This window comes from Sus scrofa, chromosome 8 (genome assembly GCF_000003025.6).
Source record: "Sus scrofa isolate TJ Tabasco breed Duroc chromosome 8, Sscrofa11.1, whole genome shotgun sequence".
In the NCBI taxonomy this organism is placed as follows: domain Eukaryota; kingdom Metazoa; phylum Chordata; class Mammalia; order Artiodactyla; family Suidae; genus Sus; species Sus scrofa.
Window position 1 is genome coordinate 86,306,091 of NC_010450.4, and position 24,660 is coordinate 86,330,750.

The 24,660-nt window shown below is 42.4% G+C and overlaps 1 protein-coding gene across 1 annotated transcript in view; it reads left to right on the forward strand.

Annotated features, from left to right (window-relative positions):
* RNF150 (ring finger protein 150) overlaps nt 1-24,328 on the forward strand; it is a 242,481-nt gene extending 218,153 nt beyond the window's left edge. Inside the window, 1 exon segment of the mRNA XM_021101554.1 lies at nt 21,609-24,328. Coding sequence (XP_020957213.1) covers nt 21,609-21,727 — 119 coding nt within the window. The 3' untranslated portion in view covers nt 21,728-24,328.

Below are 24,660 nucleotides of genomic sequence, written 5' to 3' on the forward strand. Positions count from 1 at the left end.
TTGAAATACAGTTGATTTACAGTGTCGTACAGCAAAGTGGTTCAGTTATACATACACACACACACACACATACTCCTTTTCTGATTCTTTTCTATTATAGGTTATCATAAGCTATTAAATATAGTTCCCTGTGCCGTACAGTAGGTCCTTGTTGGTTTGCACAGCAAGGAGGATGGAGGTTTGGCAGTGTCCATGCAAAACAAGCCCCTACCCTCTTAGAGCTAAAAATCTGCTCTCAGTAAGAGAAAAAACATCCGTGGGTGGAATATTTATTTAAATAATGATATAAGGTAGTGCTGTCATTAGGTATCAGGAATACTGTGGATTACAGATGCTCTTTAGAGAAAGACGCCCACCAAACTCTGGCCACACCACCCACCATGGGGAGGAACCGCGGGGGCCAGGAGAAGAGTCACCCCAGCCCCTACCCTGCTAACTAGAGACCAAGCGAGGATGCAAACTGCTGTTGTGGCGAAGGCTGAAATTGGCCACACCCTCACTTTTATTTCAATTTTTAGCAGCCAAACCCTTGTGTGTGTGCAATTCAATCCATGTGCACAGTCCAGATGTATAAGGATATAAGTTCGAATTCTTTGGGGTTTTTTGAGCTAATAAGTGAAACACACCCAGCACAGAGTCTAGTGAAGTTCAGGTCCTTCCCCATCACCTCGTTGTGTCACCTTAAGAAGAAGTGTGTAATGAAGTTAAATGTAGCTACCAGATGCTGCTTTTGGATTTTTTTTGTTTTGGCTTTCCAGGATACGGAGAGCTCAGATGAGCAAAAGAAATAATGGTCAGATTCATGAAGTAAATGAGAAAGTTTAACAAATGATTTCTATAAAGATTCTGGAGGTCCCACTGTGGCTCAGCGGGTTAAGAACCGACTAGTATCCACAAGGATGCAGGTTCAATCCCCGGCCTTGCTCGGTGGGTTAAGGATCCAGCATTGCCGTGAGCTGTGGTATAGGTCACAGACACAGCTCAGATCCCGCCTTGCTGTGGCTGTGGTGTAGGCTGCCAGCTGCAGTTCCAATTGGACCCCTAGCCTGGGAACCTCCATATAGCAGAGGTTTGGCCCTAAAAAGAAAAAAAAAAAAAAAGATTCATTGCACTATTAATTAGTCATCGGCCTATGACTGTTGCAGCACAGAACACTAGGGGAGAGGCGGGGATGGTGGCTTTGGGAAGAACTGCCTCCGCTGCCCTTGTTCTCCTATAGTCACCTCCTTCATCAGCATCGTCTCCGGCTGCTCAGCCTCCCTGCTTCCTCCCGCCTCAGAACCCTGGGGCTCCATGGAGCATCATGAAAACCACCCGAGCAGGAACAGGACAGTGAGTCCCAAGTTGGCCACCTCTTGGCGCCTCAGGAGACCTTGAAAGAGTGACTTGGCCTTTCTCAGATTCAGGCAGCCTGCTGTAAGATAAGATGGGCTCAAAGGTGTGACTGATTATTAGCAACTACAGCAAAGGTAATGGATGGTGATGATGATGATAAAATAATAATGTGAGAAAGAGTGTTAGAAGGATTCTGGGCCAAATCTACCCTTTTCTAGCAATGCTATAACCCACCTACACCCAGCCCCCACCTTCGTTGTCCCCCTGTCATAGCAAGGAATCCAGTGACAGATGCAGACAGGTGGCCAGCTGTTATCATTTGTCTTTATTGGAACCAGTGATTTAAAGTGGTGCTTCACACCTCTTCATTTCCTTTATGACTCTGCTGTTTATTTCCTGGAAAGCCAAAACAAATGGTCGCCCCTAGGAGCTACATTAAACACCTCAAAATACCCCTTCCCTAGAGATGAAAGTGATCATGCTGAGTAGTATTCCATTGTGTGTATATACAGCACCTCTTCCTAACCCAATCATCTGTCAATGGACATTTGGGTTGTTTCCATGTCTTGGCTGTTGTGAATAGAGCTGCAATGAACATGCGAGTGCATGTGTCTTTTTTAAGGGAAGTTTTATCCGGATATATGCCCAAGAGTGGGGTTGCTGGGTCATATGATAGTTCTATGTATAGTTTTCTAAGGTACCGTTCTCCATAGTGGTTGTATGGCAAACCATTGCCTTTGGAATGGATTAGCAATGAGATCCTACTGTGTAGCACTGGGAACTATGTCTAGTCACTTATGATGGAGCTAGATAATGTCAGAAAAAAGAATGTATACATATATGTATAACTGGGTCACCATGCTGTACAGTAGAAAAAAAATTGTATTGGGTAAATAATAAAAAAAAAAATTAGGAGATTCCTGTTAACGAATCCGACTAGGAATCATGAGGTTGCGGGTTCGATCCCTGGCCTTGCTCAGTGGATTAGGGATCTGGCGTTGCCAGTGAGCTGGGGTGTAGGTCGCAGACATGGCTTGGATCCCGTGTTGCTGTGGCTCTGGTGTAAGCCAGCGGCTACAGCTCCAATTGGACCCCTAGCCTGGGAACCTCCACATGCCGCGGGAGCAGCCCAAGAAAATGGCAAAAAGACAAAAGACAAAAAAAAAATTTTAATAAAACAAAACTTTATTTTCCAAAGGAAAAAAAAGAAAGTGATCACATATTCTTAGCTCTGAAAAGACAGGAGGTGGAAGGAAACTAACAGTTAGGGAGAATCGGCTAAAAGATACAAGGAAAAATTGTTACAATAGTCAAAAATTCTAAATAACCTGAATGTCTTTCATTTGGGAAAAGGACAAATATAATATAATATATTCTTAGATGGACTAGTTAGTTACCAGTAGTTAAAAGGACTGAAATACGGAATGTGATTGCATCAAAAATAAGATTAAGAGAAAAAAGTAGAATAAAATATGCAGCAAGCTTTCATATATGTAAAAAAAAGTAATACCCAGAACAGTACTTAAGTTGTTAATGGATTTGTTGCCTATATATATATACCACTCAGATGTGTTTCTATAAAATGAGTTCCTGTCGTGGTGCAGCAGAAACAAACCTGACTAGGAACCATGAGGTTTCGGGTTCGATCCCTGTCCTCACTCAGTGGGTTGGGGATCTGGCATTGCCGTGAGTTGTGGTGTAGGTCGCAGACACAGCTTGGATGCTGCGTTGCTGTGGCTCTGGCATAGGCTGGCAGCTGCAGCTCCGATTGGACCCCTAGCCTGGGAACCTCCATGTGCCGCTGGGGCAGCCCTAAAATAAAGCAAAAAAAATAAAAAATAAAATAAAATAAAATGTACTGTAAAAATTCCTGTCAAATCATGTTGGGGATATAAAACTAGAATGAGGTACAAAGGGAACCAATGTGGTTTTATTTATCATTTTTGCTTTTTTTTTTTTGTCTTTTTAGGGCCGCACCAGTAATGTGTGAAGGTTCCCAGGCTAAGGGTCGACTGGGTAGCTCCCTGCGCCACAGCCACAGCAACCCAGCATCCAATCTGCGTCTGTGAGCTACACCACAGCTCACGGCAACACCTGACCCTTAACTTCCTGGAGCGAGGCCAGGAATCGAACCCCGGTCCTCATGGATCCTAGTCAGGTTCGTTAACCACTGAGCCACGATGGGAACTCCCTGTTTTTTTGCTTTTAAAAGACAAGTTTAAAGGAGTTCCTGCTGTGGCACAGCAGGTTAAGGATCCAGCATTGTCTCTGTAGCAGTCCAGGTCACTGCTGAGGTGCAGGTTTGATCCCTAGACTGGGAACTTCCCTGTGCCACAGGTGTGAACAATAACAACAACAAAAAAAGACAGGCTTAAATATAACATGATTCACTGAGTGAATACCATATGCAGAGCCTGGTGTAACTCAGACTCTCCTTTGTGTGCTGGAGAATCCCTGACTTCATGGAGATTACACTCTCTTGATCAAGACAAGAGAGAAGAAGTGTAGGATATAATGTCAGTCTAGGACTATCAAAATAAAACACACCCAGGTAAGGGTTAGAAAGGGATATTTTTAAATATCCCTTCACTCCAGGGTGTTCCCGTTATGGCTCAGTGGGTTAAGGACTCAACATTGTCTTTATGAAGATGTGGGTTCAATCCCTGGACTCTCTCAGTGGGTTAAGGATCCCAAGTTGCCATGTAGGTCACAGATGCAACTCGGATCCAGTTCTGCTGTGGCAGCAGCATAGGCCTGCAGCTGCAGCTCTGATTCAGCCCCCAGCCCAGGAACTTCCATATCCCACAGGTGCAGCCATAAAGTAATAATAATTATTATGTTAACATTATATATTATGATATTAATATATTATAATATATTGGTGATATTAATTATACATTATAATACTAATATATTATATTAATAATATAATAATAATATCTCCCTACTCCAAAAAAAGAGAAAAAAAATCTGCTTTAAGGTAGCATGAGTTTTTCAAAGAAGTTGCAAACCCAGACGAAGCATTTAGGGGTTTCAACCTTTTGAACCAGTGCTTGGTAACTGGGGAGAGTGTGTCTGAAAAAAACATCCCCCAAAGTATTGAGTTAATTTTATACCCAGAGAACCCCAGGAAGTAAATCATTTTTTAAAATACTCTAAAGTTCAACAAGGTCTTTCTGACAAGTGGGGATCCAGGCAAAATAGCAGTGATTCTACAAGGCAAGGGTGTGGGGTCATGTAGGTTCAGCACCTTCACTGGGAGGGGAAGATTTTTATGTTCATCAAAAGAGAGTATGGCAGGAGTTCCCATTGTGGTGCAGCGGAAACAAATCCGACTGGGAACCATGAGGTTGCGGGTTCCATCCCTGGCCTCGCTCAGTGGGTTAAGGATCTGGCGTTGCTTTGAGCTGTGGTGTAGGTCGCACACGAGCTCGGATCCTGTGTTGCTGTGGCTGTGGTGTAGCCCGGCAGCTGTAGCTCCCATTCAACCCCTGGTCTGGGAACCTCCATATGCCACAGGTGTAGTCCTAAAAAAGAAAAAAAGAGAGAGAGAGAGTATGGCATTGTTTTAAAAGTTTGCATGTGGTCATAAAGGGGAAATAAACAGTTGGAAAGAGCGGTTTTAGGAGTTAGAAGACCTCAGCACTGACACAAGCCTTGTTCCATTGGACCAGCGTGTGGCAGTGGGTTGCTTCTCCGCCTCCTCGCTTATAAAGCAGGAAGGATGGGCTCCTCTGCCCTCACACAGCTCAGCAGCAGCTCTGCTTTGTCATTTGCACCATTAATAGACTGTGTTTTATTAAGGGTTTCTCTTAATAAGCCCAGACATTGGGAAGAATGCTTTCTATCCAACATCTTATTTGATTGACCAAGCAAGTGATGAAGTAAACGCTAAGGCTCTTCTAGCTTTATCTGCTTGGTTCTGAAGCAAAGTGAAGGAGGCACAACAGACTAGAGAGACAGTGGTTTCTCTCCCCAAGGAGGCAGAATGGAGACCAATGTCTGGCCAGCATCATGGCCCCCCTCGTTCTCTCTGCCCTTTCCTGTCCCCTTGTTGAACAGCTAACCTCATTTGTATCTCCTTTATTCTCACCCAAAAGTCATGCCAAGGAATTCCCATTGTATGGCCAAATACTGATTAAAATTCTAGCTTTTGACAGTCCTCTGTGGCTCAGTGGGTTAAGGATCCAGTGTTGTCACCACAGCGGCTTGGGTTGCTGCTATGGCACGGGTTCAGTCCCTAGCCCTGGAACTTCCATGTGCTGCGGGCACAGACATAAAAATAAAATTAAATAAATAAAATAAAATAAAATTATGAGTTTTGCTGTAAACACAGAGAGCTGTAAATTGCATTCTGTGAGCCATAGAAATGGGTTAGGTTATGATTAGATAACATGCATGACTGATCCACTGCTCTTACTATAATAGGCTGCAGATCGAATCCATTAGGTTTTCCAGGAAGACGTGTAAACACATCCATCTAGGTGAATTTCAGTAATTTATTGTTGCGATACCAACTCATGCTCTGGGTCAAAACATCAGGCCTCTTTTCCTTAGCTCTGAGTGAGTCTGTCAGTTCTTGAGGGCTTATTAGTGCCACCACTTTGAGCTGCCTCCTCGGGCCCCCAAACACCAGGTTCTCAAACCAGCCGTGGGTGAATTATTTCTTGGAGGAGGTGGCAGCAATCTGAGGCTCTTCTAAACAAATGACTCGAGGGCTTGCAGTTTTTAAAACAGGCTTCTCCATGTGTTTTATGGAAAAAGAGGTGGTCACAATGGCCAGAGAGGACATACATATTAAAAACCTTCAATTGGCTGTGGTAATAGAACAGGTTAATGTAACGCGAGGCCTGCACATAGAGACCCGAATTGGCCCCTGGCCGTGCTGTGTCTCTAGTGTGAGCTGTTTATTTACCTTATCATTTGCTTAAACTCATCCTGTGGACTTGTATCTCAGCAGATTCACTGCTTAAAATGCTTCCTTCTTTTTGAAAATGTACGTGTAAGAAACTGTGTTCCTATTTCTGCGCCCCGCTCCCCAACCCCTTCCAGAATGAAGTAACCCCCTCCCCTACCTGCTATGTTCTGCAGCTTGACCTTTAAACGAGACCTTGCGTTTCCATCAGAGCCTGTTCTCTAGTTTCTTCTTGCGTTGGACTATCTTGTAACAGGGCGACACTTGCACAAGCAAGAGGAATGAGGCTGTCACATGGCAAAGAGGCTCTTTATGAAATGTCGATGCATCAACCTACATCCAGTCATGCTGAGGAAATAGAACATTACGGAAACAGTGGGGTAGTGGCCAGGGAAAGAAAAGGCACCTTTTGTACGTGAGGACAGGGATAGACAAAGAAGGAAGCTGGGAGGCTTCATGGGATAGGAATAAAGCAGGTTCTCAGTCAATATACTAAATACACTAAGAGCTTCATATTATCTGGCACAATATGTGCCAGACTCACTGTGAAGCGGAGCACTGTGTGGGTGTGTGTACACACAACCAAATCCCATTAGAGGCTACAAAAATAGGATTATCACTATTTTACTGATAAGGAAACTGAGATTATTTATTTTTAGCTATTTAAGCCAGTACTTTTTATACACAAATATAATTTAATCCAGCTATGTTACAGTTATGATGCTTTGGTTTAACATTCAAATCAGTTTTAGTACAGCCTGTCTTTCCAGCCCCATTGCCTATATTCAGTGAGACCAGTCAGGAATGTGGAAGTCACTCTAGGTATTTTAAAATAAGGGAATGTAATATGAGAAATTGATTACCAAAATATTGGGAGAAAATGAACATCAATCTTTACTTTGCACCATACATAAAATTTACTTGCAGTGGGTCATAGATCTCCACATGTGATATATCACTTCAGCAGAACAAAGGATAAAAAAATAACATGATCATCTGAATTGATGCAGAAAAAGCATTTGACAAAACCCAAAAACCCAGTCCATACATACACTAACAGTGAACAACCTGAAAGGGAAATTAAGAAAACAATCTCATTGGAAGTTCCCACTGTGGCTCAGAAGGTTAAGAATCCAGCTAGTATCCATGCGAATGCAGGTTCAATCCCTGGCCTCACCCAGTGGGTTAAGGATCCAGTGTTGCTGCGAGCTGCAGCATAGGTCACAGATACAGTTTGGATCTGGCATTGCTATGGCTGTGGCATAGGCTGGAGGCTGCAGCTTTGATTCGACCCTTAGCTTGGGAACTTCCATATGCCTCAGTAAGCACTGCCCCCCTCCAAAAAAAAGAAAAGAAAACAATGTCATTTACAATAGCATCAAAAAGAATAAAGTATTTACGAATAAATACAAGTATGCAGAAATAAGTACAAGGAGATGAAAGACTTGTACATTAAAAACTGCAAAGCATGGCAGAAAGAAATTTAAAAGGCAGAGATAAATGGAAAGACATACCTTATTCGTGGATTGGAAGATTTAATATTGTTAAAATGATGTTCATAGCAGCCAAAGCAATCTACAGATTCAATGCAATCCCTATCAAAATCCCAATGGAATTTTTTGCGGAAGTAAAAAAAAAAAAAAAATCCTAAAATTCATATGGAATCTCAAAAGACCCTGAATAGCCAAAACAATCCTGAGAAAAAAGAACAAAGTTAGAGGCCTCATACATCCTGATTTCAAAATATGTAACAAAGCTACCAGAATCAAAGAGGTGTGTCATGCTGGCATAAAAATATATAGACCAAGGAAACAAAATAGAGAGCCCAGAAATAAACCCTCCTACATATGGTCAATACCTCTGTGACAAGAGTGTCAATACCACACAGCGGGGAAGAATACTCTTCTGGACAAATGGTGGTGGGGAAAGTGGAAATCCACACTACAAAGGAAGGAAACTGGACCCTTATCTGGCAGGAGTCATGCAGGATGTTGGGGTCCTGGGCATTAGCTGCAACAACAATGTACGTGTGATCAACAATATTGTACTGTCTACTTGGAGGTTGTTTTGAGAGTGAGTTTAATATGCTATGGATTTTTGCCACCTTAAAAAAAAAATTGGCAGTTTCTTATATAGTTACATATACCCACCATATGGACCCAGCAATGCACTTCTAGGTGTTTACCTAAGAGAAATGAAAATGTATGCCCTCAAAAAGATTTGCACACAAATGTTCAAAGCAGCTTTATTTACAGTAGCCAAACACTGGAAATAACTCAAACGCTCACCAGTTTGCACACTAGCAAAATGTGATATATCCATACAACAGATCACTACACAGCAATAAAAAGGAGTAAACTATTGATATATGCAACATCATGGCTGGATTTCAAAATGAGTATGCTGAGGGCAAGAAACCAGATGCAAAAGAGTATATACTGTGAACTTACATGCATGTGTATAAAGTTATAGAAAAATAGAAAATGCATCTTAGAGATCCAGCTGTGGTGCAAAGGGATGGATGCTCCCCCTGGAGCCCTGGGGATGCAGGTTCAATATCCAGCCCAGCACAGTGGGTTAAGGATCCGACATTGCCACAGCTGAGGCTCGTATCTGATCCCTGGCCCAGGACTTCCATGTGCTGTAGGGCAGCCCAAAATGGGGGAAAAATTATGCTTCAATAAAGTTATTTACCAAAAAAAAGAAAAAAAAAGGGTTTGGAGGAGTAAGATGTTCCCCAGAGTTCACAGTTCTGGTGTTGCCGGAGCTGCTAACTAGCTGGTCAGGATCCTTCTCCCCTTGATTCGGTTGAAACCACTGCCAACACTTCTGGAGCCCACAGTGACCTGCCTGAACCAGAAGCCTAAGAGCTTCTCTCTTCCTCACACCTCCCTATCTCCTGGGCAGGACCTAAGAGAAAGCCAGCTGGCAAAGGAATCTGGAAAATGCAAACAGGAGAGCATGGAGGGCAGGAAGGAGGCCCTCTCTCCTACGGGTGAGATCTGGCACTTGGCTTATGGTCCTCCGTATCCTAATGACAGCCAAATCAAACCACCGCATGCCTTGACATTTGCTGTGATGACACATTGTCAGGTTGGTTCTCCTGAAACAAGTGCCGTCTCTCTTTATCTCTATACTTCCCAATAATAATCAGATCTCATCACTGGTTTACATGCCACCTATTTCAGGAACCCTCTGGGTTACACAATTGGAGATGAAATTTTTTCACCTTTTCATTAGCATTTTATTTATACCTCTCTTTTAGCGTATATTATCTTGTATCTAAATTTATGTAGACACAGGTCTGACTTCTTTTATTAGAGCACATTCCACTTAAAAGCAGAGCTTTGTGTAGTTCATCTTTATTTCCTCCAAAGGTCATTAACAGTGCTGTGTATCTAGTAAGTGTTTGATGAATTACTGTTGAATAAATGAGTGATAAATTATGAATGAACAAATGACATCTCTAGATATCTTTATACAATTGCATCAATGCATAAAATGGATGTCTGCCTGTTATCTGCCTTCCCCTTTTTTACTCTTTTTTTCATTCTAATCATATTCACATTTATCAAGAGCCTTCCATATACTAGACACTATGCTTGAAGCTTAAGGTTTTCTGTAGGTAGTACTAATTAGGAATTGTAAAATAGCTATGAACAACAGAAACATCCTCTAGATTTTGCCCCTTTCCTGCCCAAACTAATATAAAACTAAGGCAAAAATTATATTGCCCTTTCTTTTGGCACTAGGTAAGGAATTACCCAATGCATGAATTGTTAATGGACTCACAAAGAGTTTGAGCAATTGGAGAAATTTTTTCTCTTGCTGGGTGAAGTATCACAGGGAAAGATAAGCAATAATGAAGAGATAAAAGCAAAGAGTGGAGTCATAATTTGGGATCGAATTTAATATACAAACTTCCAGGAAATTCTCTTTTATCAAGTCAGGATTAAAAACAATGCTTTATGGAGTTCCCGTCGTGGTACAGTGGTTAACAAATCCAACTAGGAACCATGAGATTGCGGGTTCCATCCCTGGCCTCTCTCAGGGGTTAAGGATCCGGCGTTGCCTTGAGCTGTGGTGTAGGCACAGAAGTAGCCTAGAGAAGGCAGAAAGACAAAAAAAAAAAAAAAAAAATGCTTTAAACATCCCCAAGTGAGAAAGAAGTTTCCTGATTTGAGCTCAGCATGTTTACATTTATAATATGGAGCAAGCGTTTAAAAAGGCAGAAAGGGAGTTCCCGTCGTGGTGCAGTGGTTAACGAATCCGACTAGAACCATGAGGTGCGGGTTCGGTCCTGCCTTGCTCAGTGGGTTAACGATCCGGCGTTGCCGTAAGCTGTGGTGTAGGTCGCAGACGCGGCTCGGATCCCGCGTTGCTGTGGCTCTGGCGTAGGCCGGTGGCTACAGCTCCGATTAGACCCTAGCTTGGGAACCTCCATATGCCGCGGAGCGGCCCAAGAAATAGCAACAACAACAAAAGACAAAAGACAAAAAAAAAATAAAATAAAATAAAATAAAATAAAAAGGCAGAAAGGCCAGTTGTAGCCAAACCGTTTTAGGAATCACTTGGTCGAATGGATGAATTCCTATTGTAAGCCTAGAATGCTTGGTTCTCTCAGGTGGCCAAGCATTATCTCTGGAAACAACCTAAGAGCCAAATAGACATCTAGCAGCTCTGCTGTTACAGAATAGCATAGCTGTTGCCAGCACTGGCTTGGACTGGAATTCCATTTCTGCCCCTTTCTATATTCTTGCCCTTGGATAAGTTGAGTCCACCGGTAAAAGGCGAAGCAATCCCTGGAGTAATCACATACCTACTCCAGAGGAAAAGACATCCGTAACATATGTAATCGCTTAGAGCAATGCACGAGGGAAGTAATCCTACACTCCAGTTACTATTATTCACATTATGGCACAGCCTCTGAAGAAAGTGACCCAAAGCCCTACCAGCCTCACAGCAGAAGCCACTCCTAAGAAGGAAAGTGTAAACCAAATCGGACGTTTATCTCCTCAGAAATTGTTGTTAAGCAAAAGAGAAAAAAGCAGGGAGCACATGCGAAAGGAACACATTTCCTTATTGAAAACACTCTGCATTTGAGATCGGGCTAACTTTCCTGCTCAGATTACAACAAGAAATATATAAGCAGTGCCCCAGCCCCTAAGAAACCATAATTCTGAAAAGAAATGAAAAGACAGCAAAACTGTAAGTCAGCCTGTCTGGTTATGTGTCCCCCCTATGGCGCTTTAGTATAATACAGGGTGACTGAAAGTGATGTCCTCTTTTCAGGAAGATAAGCATCAGTAGCAATGGAGAGAAGGATACTGTTTTTCTTTGAAAATTTATTATTCGAGTACACAGGGGGTGGTGGAAATAAACTTTTGTGTGGTGTAGAACTGCTCTGAGCATGTGAACATCAAGCATAGCGGAGAATCAGGACACCTGGGGGATTATACTCATCACACCCTTATTTTCCCTCAATACAGAGGACACTTATTCTGAGGTTTGTTCATCCCCAACAGAGGAGGACTCATTCCAGCCTTCTACTGCTCTGTGCCTCCTTTCATCAGTCAGGCAGTAGAGTAAATATCAAACCTCATTCGGGCAGGATAATTTTCTGCTTTAGCTTTGAGTAACTATCATAGAGAAACAATGAAGTAGGAAAGCAGTGACTTCATATGAAAAGTGCCCTGTCAAGGTGATGAACACATAGTCAGTGAAATGTCAACCAAAAGATGGATTTAAAAAAAAAAAAAACAAGCCAAGCTACTCTGGTTGCATACAGCAACAGGTTCCAGCTCACCCAGGATGCAAAACCTCTTAAGGGAATGCTTCTGGGCCTTTTGTGGTTTCTGTGAGAATCTGGTAAAAGCAACCTTCTCACCAGAAAAAAAAAATGCCTATCTGCAAATAACCATAAAAGTGTGTATGGCATTTTAGGTGCGTGGACTCCCCTGGAAGTCCACTAACCCTCAGGTTAAGAATCTCAACTCCATATAGATACGGTCTATAGATAGTGTATGGTCTCTATATGGTATGTGGTGTATAGAATATAGTATAGAGGAGATCCCATCGTGGCGCAGTGGTTAATGAATCCGACTAGGAACCATGAGGTTGCGGGTTCGGTCCCTGCCCTTGCTCAGTGGGTTAACGATCCGGCGTTGCCGTGAGCTGTGGTGTAGGTTGCAGACGCGGCTCGGATCCAGCGTTGCTGTGGCTCTGGCGTAGGCTGGTGGCTACAGCTCCAATTCGACCCCTAGCCTGGAACCTCCATATGCCGCGGGAGCGGCCCAAGAAATAGCAACAACAACAACAAAAGACAAAAAGACAAAAAAAAAAAAAAAAAAGAATATAGTATAGATATGCTATATAGATAGTATATGGTCTATGGATAGAATGGTCTGTTGTATGAATATGGTCAAATTCATGGACTCTGGTATCAGACAGACCTAAGTATGAATTCTGGATCCAACTCTTACTGCCATGTAAGTCCAGGAAGTTGGGTTTTTTTGTTTTGTTTTGTTTTGTTTTTTGTCTTTTTGCCATTTCTTGGGCCGCTCCTGCAGTATATGGAGGTTCCCAGGCTAGGGGTCGAATTGGAGCTGTAGCTGCTGGCCTACACCAGAGCCACAGCAACGAGGGATCCAAGCCAAGTCTGGAACCTACACCACAGTTCATGGCAACACCGGATCCTTAACCCACTGAGCAAGGGCAGGGATCGAACCCGAAACCTCATGGTTCCTAGTCGGATTTGTTAACCACTGAGCCACCACGGGAACTCCCCGGTCCAGGAAATTTTTAACTTTTCTGAGCCTTTGTTCTAGCACCTGAAAAAAGTTCTTCCTATGTCATAGGTTATTTTGAATAATAAATTAGACAATCTATTTAAAGTACTTAACATAGTCCCTGACATATACTAAGTATTCAGTAAGCCCTAATATTGTTATTAGTTAGTAAAATATAAATTTGACACCCTTTGTGACCAGAGAGGAACTTGCATTCAGTTTCACTGCTGCAGATGTTTACCAGGTGCCTTTATGGATGAGAAAGTGCACTGGGATTCTGAACATTGGAGTGTTGGCAGTGGATGGGCCTGAGCTGTGTGCGCAAGACCAGACAGGCCAGATCTCAGGTTGGAAGGAACAAGTCATCCAGGCCCATTATAGACAGTTATGTCAAACCCATAGCAGAACTGCAACTGCAATGCCCATTGCCTAAAGGGAAACCTATAACTTCTTTTTATCTGTAGTTAATTTACAATGTTGTGTTAGCTTCTGATATATAGCAAAGTGATTCAGTTGTGTGTGTGTGTATTCTTTTCCATTATAGGTTATTACAAGGTATTGAATATAGTTCTCGGTGCTGTACCTTGCTGTTAATCTTTTTTTTTTTTTTTTTTTGTCTTTTTGTTTTTTGCCTTTTCTAGGGCCGCTCCTGTGGCATATGGAGGTTCCCAGGCCAGGGGTCCAACCAGATCTGTAGCGACCGGCCTACACCAGAGCCACAGCAACGCAGGATCCAAGCCACATCTGCGACCTACACCACAGCTCATGGCAACGCCAGATCCCTAGCCCACTGTGCAAGGCCAGGGATCGAACCCACAACCTCATGGTTCCTAGTCGGATTCGTCAACCACTGCGCCATGACGGGAACTCCTTTTTTTTGTCTTTTTAGGGTCACACCCGAGACATATGGAAGTTCCCAGGCTAGGGGTCTAATCAGAGCTGTAGCTGCCGGCCTACACCAGAGCCACAGCAACTCCGGATCCAAGCCACATCTGCAACCTACACCACAGCTCCCGGCAACAGCAGATCCTTAAGCCACTGATCGAGGCCTGGGAACGAACCTGCAACCTCATGGTTCCTAGTCAGGTTCATTAACCACCTAGCCACGACAGGAACTCACAATCTTTTTTATATATAGTAGTTTATATCTGCCAATCCCAGACTCCTATTTATCTCTCCCCTACCCCCTTTCTCCTTTGGTAACATAAGTTTGTTTTCTGTGTCTGAGTCAGTTTCTCTTTTGTAAATAAGTTCATTTGTGTTGTATTTTAGATTCCGCATGTAAGTGATGTCATATGGTATTTGTCTTTGTCTGGCCTACTTTGCTTAATGTGACGATCTCTAGGTCCATCCATGTTGCTGCAAAAGGCATCATTTCATTCTTTTTCATGGCTGAGTAATATTCCATTGTATATATGTACCACATCTTCTTTATCCATTCCTCTGTCAATGGGCATTAAATTGCTTCCATGTCTTAGCTACTGTAAATAGTGCTGCTATGAACACTGGGGTACATGTATCTTTTTGAATTAAAGTTTCTCCAGATGTATGCCCAGGAGTGGGATTGCTGGCATATGACAACTCTATTTTTAGCTTTTCGAAGAACCTCCATACAGTTCTCCATAGTGGCTGTGCCAATTGACATTCCCACCTCTAAGGTAGGAGGGAAACTTGTGACTCTTGGGTAACATTTTATGTATTAATGAGGAAATGAATAAACCAAAGATGTTAATAATTTATGGGCTAAATGGAATAATAAAACAAATCTCACCACTAAGAATTTTTTGGTGAACCACAGGTAGGCTACTGACACACTTTACTTAGAATTAAATGTTGAAATACATGAAAGCAATAGTTATGGGTGAACAAACTAGGTCACAAAGCTCCATTGAAAACAGAGTGCTTTCTGCTCACCATCTAATCAGATGCTCTTTAACACTGATAAAACATTCAAGACGGGACAGTAAATGACTTGGGATCTGTCTTTAAATCCACTCCAACTAGTTCATTTATACAGCGTCTCATTTTCTTGGGTGTATATTTGGGGTCTGTGCCTATAAAGGAGGTAAAAAAGCAGAAAGTATTTAAAAGAAAAGAAGGAATTGGATCAATGACACAATACTCAAGTTTTTCTTTTGCCTCCCGGGCTGTCTGTAGGCTCTTTGGTGGTTTACCCTCCTCTCTGTTCCTCTGCCTTCCCCTTAAATATGAGCTTTCAAATTCAAATGCCCACAAGGCCAGGTAGGCAATTTGAAGCAATGCGATGGACTGTGGGACAGATGTGGTGGCCTCAAGCAAAAGGAGGCAGCCGTGACTCAGCTACCCAGGGATTTCCACCTGGGAATCAGGAAGATATGGCCAGATATTCCTTTTCCAAAATAAATTTCAAATATAAATTTATATGTGAATGTAGCCTGACTTATATTTTTTATTTTCTTATTATAGTTGATTTACAGTGTTCTGTCAATTTCTGCTGTACAGTTAAGTGACCCAGTTATATATATGTTCTTTTTCTCACATTATCCTCCATCATGTTCCATCACAAGTGATTAGATATAGTTCCCAGTGCTGTACAGCAGGATCTCATTGCTTATCCACTCCAAATGTAACGGTTTGCGTCTACTAACCCCAAACTCCCAGTCCCTCCCACTTCCTCCCCCTCCCCCTTGGCAACCACAAGTCTGTTCTCCATGTCCATGAGTTTGTTTCTTTTCTGTAGATAGGTTCATTTGTGCCATATATTAGATTCCAGATATAAGTGATATCAAAAATAACTGGAGTGATGGTGGTAGCTGTGCTGGAGGCTGCCAACTGTAGCTCTCATTTTACCACCAGCATGGGAACTTGCATATGCTATAGGTGCAGCCCGAAAAATAAAAAAATAAAATTTAATAAAAAAATAAATAAAATAGTACTTCCACGTGTCCTCTTGCCTCCATTTCTATTACAACAAGCCACTGTGTTTCGTGTTGGGCTGCAGTAGTTTCTTCTGGATTATCTCCACTCTTTGTCCTAACAATCTATTCTTCACTTACTAGCAAGGGTAATTTTTGTTTCTTTTTTTTTTTTTTTTTTTTTTTATGTTATGGCCAAACCCACGACTTCCCAGGCCAGGGATTAGTTCTAAGCCACAGCTACAACCTATGCCGCAAATATGTCAAGGCAGGGTTTTTTTCTTTTTTTTTTTTTTTTTTTTTTTTTTTTGGTCTTTAGGGCTACACCTGTGGCATATGGAGGTTCCCAGGCTAGGGGTCGAATTGGAGCTGTAGCTGCTGGGATCCAAGCCATATCTGCGACCTACACCACAGCTCATGGCAACGTGGGAAGGCAGGATCTTTAACCCACTGTGCCAGGCCGGTAATTGAACCTGTGCCCCACAGCAACCCAAGCCGCTTCAGTCAGATTCTTAACCCACTGCACCATGGTGGAAACTCCAAGAGTGATCTTTTAAAATATTAATCAGATCATATTACTCCCTGTTTAAATTTCCTCGAAGTTTTCAAAGCATGAAACTAAGAGAAAAAAAGTATGTAGTTGGTATCATACTACCTGTGTCAAGTGGACTAAGAGGTTTTTTTTTTAACCTGTAAAATACGAATAATAATACCCATGTTAAACAGTCGCTGTGAGAATTCAATAAGGGCCAATGTTATTTTTGCATCAGTTTTATATTAGCTTTCCCAGGGAAGAAGATAAAATTCAGTGTACATTTATATTGTTAATAGTTACTTTACATTCCCCGATTCACACCACTGACAGAGAACCTTCTAAATGTTTGTCAACATTTTTATTCGCATTATTATAGCCTCAAAGTAACACATCTGCTTGATTAAAGGATAAAACCCGCTTTTAAAAATTATGGAACAAATCAAGTTCAATTAAAAACATAGGACAGAGTAAAGAATCATTTCAAATGTCTTCAGATCATGTTTTTTTAAGTTGTGAAATGGAAAAGGATTAGTATTGTGGTTGATGCAATGTCACATCATGAAAATTGAAGCAGATTTTGGCAACTCTCTATTTTAACTGACTTGAAGTCATCATTGCCCAGAGCTGTGCAGGACAGTTTCCAAAATAGCGTCGTGAATTCAGCAGCCCAGAGTTACAGCAGTCCCCACGGCCATATTTTCTTTCAATTCACACGTTCTGATTTAGAAAACACCACAGTGAGGGAGTTCCCGTCGTGGCGCAGTGGTTAACGAATCCGACTAGGAACCATGAGGTTGCGGGTTGATCCCTGCCCTTGCTCATGGGTTAACGATCCGGCGTTGCCGTGGGCTGTGGTGTAGGTTGCAGACGCGCTGGATCCCGCATTCTGTGGCTCTGGCGTAGGCCGGCAGCTACAGCTCTGATGAGACCCCTAGCCTGGGAACTCCATATGCCACAGGAGCGGCCTAAGAAATGGCAAAAAAAAAGACAAGAAACAAAAAAAAAAAAAAAAAAAACAAACAAACAAAAAAAAAACACCACACACAGTGAGGATGAATCCGTGGAATCCACTGAGGCTGGTGGCTGGGAAGACAGGAGTGAGGGTGAGAAGCTGCAGGTATAGTGAGCTCTTCCTGCAGAAGAGAGCTCTTATCTGTCTGTGCTTTTGCTTTTGGCACTAAATCTGTACGGAAGTTATAAAATTACTCCATGATGAGCTCTTTGGTCGCCTCACTATCATTAGTTGGGAGATGGAACTTTGGGCTTCTTATGAGCTGAATTAGTTCATCCACTCTTACCTAAAAAAACAAGAAAAAGGAGAAGAAGGAGGAAAGGAAAGGGGCTTTAATGCAGCCCTCTTTTTTTTAATGTTGATGTTTTATACAATTTTTATTTTTTAATTTTTAATTTTTATTTTTGTCTGCTTTTTCTTCTTTTTGGGGGGCCACACCCACGGCACATGGAGGTTCCCAGGCTAGGTCTAATCAGAGCTGTAGCCGCCCACCTACACCAGAGCCACAGCAACGCCAGATCCAAGCCGTGTCTTCGACCTACACCACAGCTCACGGCAACACCGGATCCTTAACCCACTGAGCAAGGCCAGGGATGAACCCGCAACCATGGTTCCTAGTTGGATTTGTTTCCACTGCACCACGACAGGAACTCCATTTTGTATAATTTTTAAAGGTTAGATTCCATTTACAGTTATTACAAAATATTGGCTGTATTCTCTTGTTGTACAATCCATCCTATATAGTATATCTTACACCCTCTGTACCTCCCACTCTCCCATCCTATCTTGCCCCTCTCCACCTCCCCACTGGTAACCACGAGTTTGTTCTCTGGATCTGCAGGTCTGCTTCTTTTTTGTTATATTCACTAGTTTGTTGTACTTTTTGTAGATTCCACACGTACGTGACTTTTTACAGTATTTGTGTTTTTCTATCTGACTTATTTGACATAGCATAATGCCTTCCAAGTGCATCCATGTTATTACAATGGCAAATTTTCATTCTTTTTATGGCTGAGTAATATTCCATTGTGTGTGTGTGTGTGTGTGTGTTTATAATACTACATCTTTATGTATGCATCTGCTGATGGACACTTAGGTTGCTTTCATACCTTTAGCCCTCATTTTTTAGCTCCAGGAACAAGAAAATTTCAGCTTTTATTACATCTCAAAGTAGTGAATTCTCCCACTTAGTACATATTTGGACTAAATATACAATAAGCAGAACTTCTTTTTGATTAAGAAAAAAATTTAAATAGAAAACAACAATTTGAAGGGTTATTAAAAAAAAGACTTGAAACTTTGATTCTCAGTGGTAATTTTATTAATCATTTATTGAGAACCTGCCACAAATGTAGGGTAACAGAACATACAAGAGCTTCTGGTTTTAAAGCTGCCTGGCATCTGAGCTCCCCAGCCTCCCCTGTTCACACTCCCTAGCTGGCCTCGGCATCGCAGGCATATTTAAATACACCTTGCACAGATGTCCATCTGCAAAAGGCTCCCTATCACCCCCAGCCATCTGTACATGCTGTTGCTAGTGCTTAAAAGTTTCATCCTTTCATTCCTCTGGCTAAAATACAAGTTCTCCTATAGGACTCGGTCTAGATATTACACTGGCCAAATGGTTATGTAGGTAGCCGCCTTACCTGCTCCTATTAACATCTGGTACATCTTCCAGCAAAGTGCTTCTTCTGTTGGGTTGCAATTGACAAGTCAACAGTGGTCTGCCTGCCTGCTGGCGAGTAAGCTCCTTGAGGACTGGAAGTGTCTTGCTTTCACCTATAACCCCCTACAGTTAGCACAATCCTTGACATGTTGTAGGGACTCAGTAATTATGTTTTGAGTGGATGAATGATATATGTTCACTGAGGAATGATTTGAAGTAAAACTGAATTTAAAAAAAAAAAAGAAATTATAACTCCCCAACCTTGAGAGGACTCTATTAGCATTTTTGGCTTTCTTGCCTCTATTAACTTTCTCTTGACTTCACAGCACGTAAAGCTTTGCATACTTCCATTTTCACTTGACAGTGTACTATAAGCACTTTCTCCTGCAACTACAAACTCTTTGGAAACATCACTTTAATGATTATAACCAGAAAATTGTCCTTTAGAAGTAACATAACTTACTGAGATATTTTTATTGTTGGACTTCGTTACTGTAATGTTTTGCTGCTATAATGTTTAAATCATTATAAGCATTATAAATACATTCTAGAACTGAAATTACTAGGTGAAAATTTCTGTTCTGAGTGCAACTGATCAAAGTGTCTACCTCAATGTACCCTTAACTGTAACGCATTCTTTTTTATTTTATTTTATTTTTTTGCCTGCACCCGTGGCACATGGAACTTCCTGGACCAGAAATCAAATCCAAGCCACAGCAGTGACCAGAGCTGCTGCAGTGACAACATTGAATCCTTAGCTCTCTTTACAGGAGAACTCCAATACACTCTTTTTTTTTCTTATTTTTTCTTTCTCAGCCACCGCCATGTCATATGGAAGTTCCCAGGCCTGGGATCAGATCTGAGCCACGGCTGTGACCTGTGCCACAGCTGCAGCAATGGTGGGTTCTGAACCCACTGCACTATGTTGAGAGTCAAACCAGCACCTCCACAGAGACAAGTTGGACCATTAACCCACTGAGCCACAGCGGAAATTCCTAATACACTCTTTTTAAGGAGTGAAGACTTGGAGTTCCCGTCGTGGCTCAGTGGTTAACGAATCAATCCGACTAGGAACCGTGAGGATGCGGGTTCCATCCCTGGCCTTGCTCAGTGGGTTAAGGATCCGGCATTGCCGTGAGCTGTGGTGTAGGTTGCAGATGCAGCTTGGATCCCGCGCTGCTGTGGCTCTGGTGTAGGCCGGTGGCTGCAGGTCCGATTGGACCCTAGCCTGGCAACCTCCATATGCCGTGGGAGTGGCCCTAGAAAAGACAAAAAGACAAAAAAAAAAAAAAAAAAAAGGAGTGAGGTTTCATAAACAAAGAGTAGTTTTTTTCTACCTGATTATTTATTGGCCATTTATATTATACTCTTCTGTGAATGATATGGCAGTAACCATTACCCATTTTTTTGTTGGGACCTTAGTTTTTCTTATTGATTTGCAAGCTTTCTATATGCTAAAAAATACAATCCTTGGAGTTCGGTCATGGCTCAGTGGTTAACGAACCCAACTAGGATCCATGAGGATTCAGGTTCAATTCCCTGGCCTTGCTCAGTGGGTTAAGGATCCAGCATTGCCAAGAACTGTGATGTAGGTCACAGATGCGGCTCGGATCTGGCGTTGCTTGTGGCTCTGGCTGGCAGCTGTAGTTCCAACTGGGCCCCTAGCCTGGAAACCTCCATATGCCGCCGGTGCGGCAAAAAGCAAAAAATAAATAAATAAATAAAAATAAAATACAATCTCCTGTGAAATGTTTACAGATATTCCCAGTGTGATATATGCCTTTGGTCTTATTTTTCATATTTTTAATGCTTTTAAAGTTTTATACACATTTGTCGATCTTTTCATCTATGAATCTCCCTACTGCTTTTCCATATAGAACTTCTTGCCCTACTTAGAGGTATTAGATATATTTTTCATACTTAGAGATATATTTAAAAGGAATATTTTCTTCTAGCTTTACTAGTTTTTTTTTACATTTAACTTTTTGACCCATTTAGAATTTGTTTGAGGGTACAGTGAGAAAAGGCTCTAACTAGGGTTTTTTTTCTTTTCTTTTTTACAGATTAGCCAATTTTCTTTTCTTTTCTTTTCATTGTCTCTTGAAGGCCACACCCGAGGCATATGGAGGTTCCCAAGCTAGGGGTCGAATTGGAGCTGTATCCACCAGCCTATACCACAGCCACCGCAGTGCCAGATCTGAGCTGCATCTGCAACCTACATCACAGCTCACAGCAACGCCGGATCCTTCACCCACTGAGTGAGGCCAGGGATCAAACCCACATCCTCATGGATACCAGCCAAGTTCGTTAACCACTGAGCCACAATGGGAACTCCCTGGATTAGCAATTTTCTTAATCCTTTCTCTTGGGGATCCATGAAATGTCATTAAAGGCAATCGTATTGAAATGATCAGCATCCAAAGACATAGCTCAGTGTTCATGATGAATTTTGTTCTTCCCCAGGTGAGCAGGAGCCAGCAGTAAGCAGTGATTCTGACATCTCGCTGATCATGGCAATGGAAGTTGGACTGTCTGATGTAGAACTTTCCACTGACCAAGACTGCGAAGAGGTGAAATCTTGAAATGGCGAATATAGAAAAAAAAGATGGTAGGACCCGAGGGGAAGGAAGGGAGGCGTGCCCCAAGACTGCACTGGGCACAGGCACCTCCAGAACACCTTGGCAACTCCAGGGCGCCCCACTCAAGAATGGTACCGAAAAGCAATATCCAAAGTCACGTTCATTGGGATGCAGTTTCTCCATCTCTACAACAGCCCATGGCCTCGGCACCTTGGAGGTTGAAAGCTGATTTTCTCTCCCATGTCCTTGCAGACACACACTTCAGAAGTTCCTAAAACAGATCACAGGGACACTTTTAGGGCTTCTTAGTTTCATTTCACATTTCTTCTGGGTTTTGTTTTCCTGTTTGGGGAAATGTTGTTGATTTCTTTGGCGGGGTCTTTTTAAGGACTCTGTGTAGTTTACTTTATGTCCACTCCTTTGTTTTTCCTGTGATTCACTCCAGCATTTATACAGAGTTCTGTTTAGAAGCATCAGTTCCTGCTAGGACCAGGTGGCATTCCATCTCTGAGATGAATGGCCCTGACCACTCAGCATGATGTGTACATGGCTTTAGGAAGAGCCTCGACACCCTGAAACAGTCCAAGGCCAGCTTTCATTCAGAATCTGAATTTTTTTAAGTGGATCTTGAAAATCTCCACTGCCAGAGACCCCAGCACCAAGCTCTGAATCTGCTGAGGCCACTGCTCATTTTTTTCAGCGATGTCACGCTGGCTTCCAGTTGCCAGCCTTTCTTATGACCCACGTGACATGAGAAGGAAGCTCTGGGAAGGCAGTTGAGTTCATCCAAATCTTACAGTCTCGGGCTGAAATTCTAAACTCACAAGTCCCCTCTAGTGCCATTCTCTGTTAGCTGGAGGGCTCGTCCATTGCTGGGGCTGCAAGCCTAGGTTTAAAACCAGATACCACATATTCCTCCTGAGAGCAAAATGTCTCTTGCATTGGTTTCCCCAAGGCTGCAACAGTCTTTTGTTACCTCCACTAGTGGGTTCTGCAGAAGATGGACGCTTTAGGAAAGATCCAGTCATCTTTGGATCCACCCAAACGAGGGCCTGGGTCTTACCTTCATTCCAATACAGTTTTGTTAAACCTCCCCAGACCTCAAGGAAGGATTTAGATAAATCCCTAGGTGATTGCTTCCCAGAACTCCCCTGAGGGCATCTAGATACCCAGTGAGGAGAGAGGTGTGATTTGATAAATCATTTGATCTAAAACGTACAGCATGGGAATTGCCCAGATCAAGTATCTCCCGCTGGAGAGAGACAAAGTCAGAGGAAAGGAAAAGAGTTATCAAATCAAATGATTTTGAAAACCCACCAGTGTTTTTAAACTATTTATGTTTTTATTTTTTTTTTTTTTTTTTGTAACTATGACAGAGATGTGCTATTTTTTCAGCAGGCAATTTTGTAATACATTTAGACGCTCCAGATGCAGAAATGACTAAGGCAGTGTGAATAGTTTCTCAGATGGATCACCTCACCTTTCTGTGAAAGGCCATGCTGCTGTATGGGGGTTACCTAGGAAAAGAAAGCTTCTCTCCCTGAGTTATTTAGCTAAGTGATGAAGCCCTTGTGCCTCGCGGCACTCACACTCCTCCAAAAGCAGAGTTTGGTTCTGTTGCAAAACCTGGCTGTTGGCTGAACTATGGTATATATGTCAAGGGAGACCACAGGTTGCCCTTTTTTCACCACCTTTAACGATTTCCTTTTTGATGCTTTCTAAGTAGGCAGCAAGGCAAAGAAAATGAGCACCTCCTTCAGAAATGTCACATCTCTCTTGGAGTCCTTCCCGTAATGAAATGCAGGTCTGCAGGCGGGAGGGATGAAAGCAGGGCTGACTCAGGAATAGGGAGGCGAGGCTGAGCCACATGCTTGCAAGGCCTCAGCTTCTCCATCTGCAAAGTGATGGAGTTGAAAAGGATGATGCCCAAGCCTTGTTCTGGTCTCAGGACCACTAATGAGCATTTTGTCAGAGGGATCCATTCTTGGCAGGTAGTGATGACATATAGTAGACTTCCTACCTTGGGGAGGCAGAGCGACTTGACATGGAACATATAAGAGCTTTTGAGATTCGGCACGCCCACGTTGCTGAGAATGACTGTCTAAACGCCTGAAGTTTTAAGTCCAAGTAGGGGTGGTTTTGTTCTGCCGTGTTATAAAACCACCCATAATTCCCAGAGTTTGCAATCGCTGGATACCTTCAAACCCTAGTTCTCAGTGTGGAATTCTTCTGCACCACTTACCCCTGCTACAGTCAGCTTTGCCCAAAGCAGATTTTGGTATTAAGTAGAATTACAAGAAAAAATTCAACAGCAGAAGAAATATAAAATGTGTTCCATATGAGTGTCATCTCTCCCTGCCAAGGACCAGGTAAATCAGGAATTGGTTGCTTCTATGGCCTGTGGCCAAGGCAGTCCCAATAGGATGCTGTGTAGATGATGTGAGGCTCCGGGAGCCAATGTGAAGCCTGTGGACCGGACCCCAAGGAGATTCTGCTGCAGACTCTCTGAGCCTAGAAGTTTCTCTTTTACCAAAGGTTTGCTTCAGAAGAATTTTCCTGTGATTTTGGTAGATTAAATGGCACTGAAGGGTTAAAAAAAAAAAATGGAAACAACCCTACCCCACAGTCCTTTTCACCACCTTCCCTCAAGGAAGAAACTCTGACCCAGGGCCCTGGAAGCTCAGAATGAGTATCAAAGGGTGTAGGAACCTTCTAGAAGCATATGCAGACTTGATGTGTCCTTTTCTGAAGAGTCTAGACCTGCACTGTCCAATAGAAATGGAATGCAAGTCACACATGTAATTTTAAATTTTCCACTGCCACAGTAAAAAGCAAGACAGGCAAAGTAATTTTAATAATGTAATTATTTAATCTACTATGATTGATTCCACAGGTAATTAATGTAAAAAGTTCGAATGAAATACTTGACATTCTTT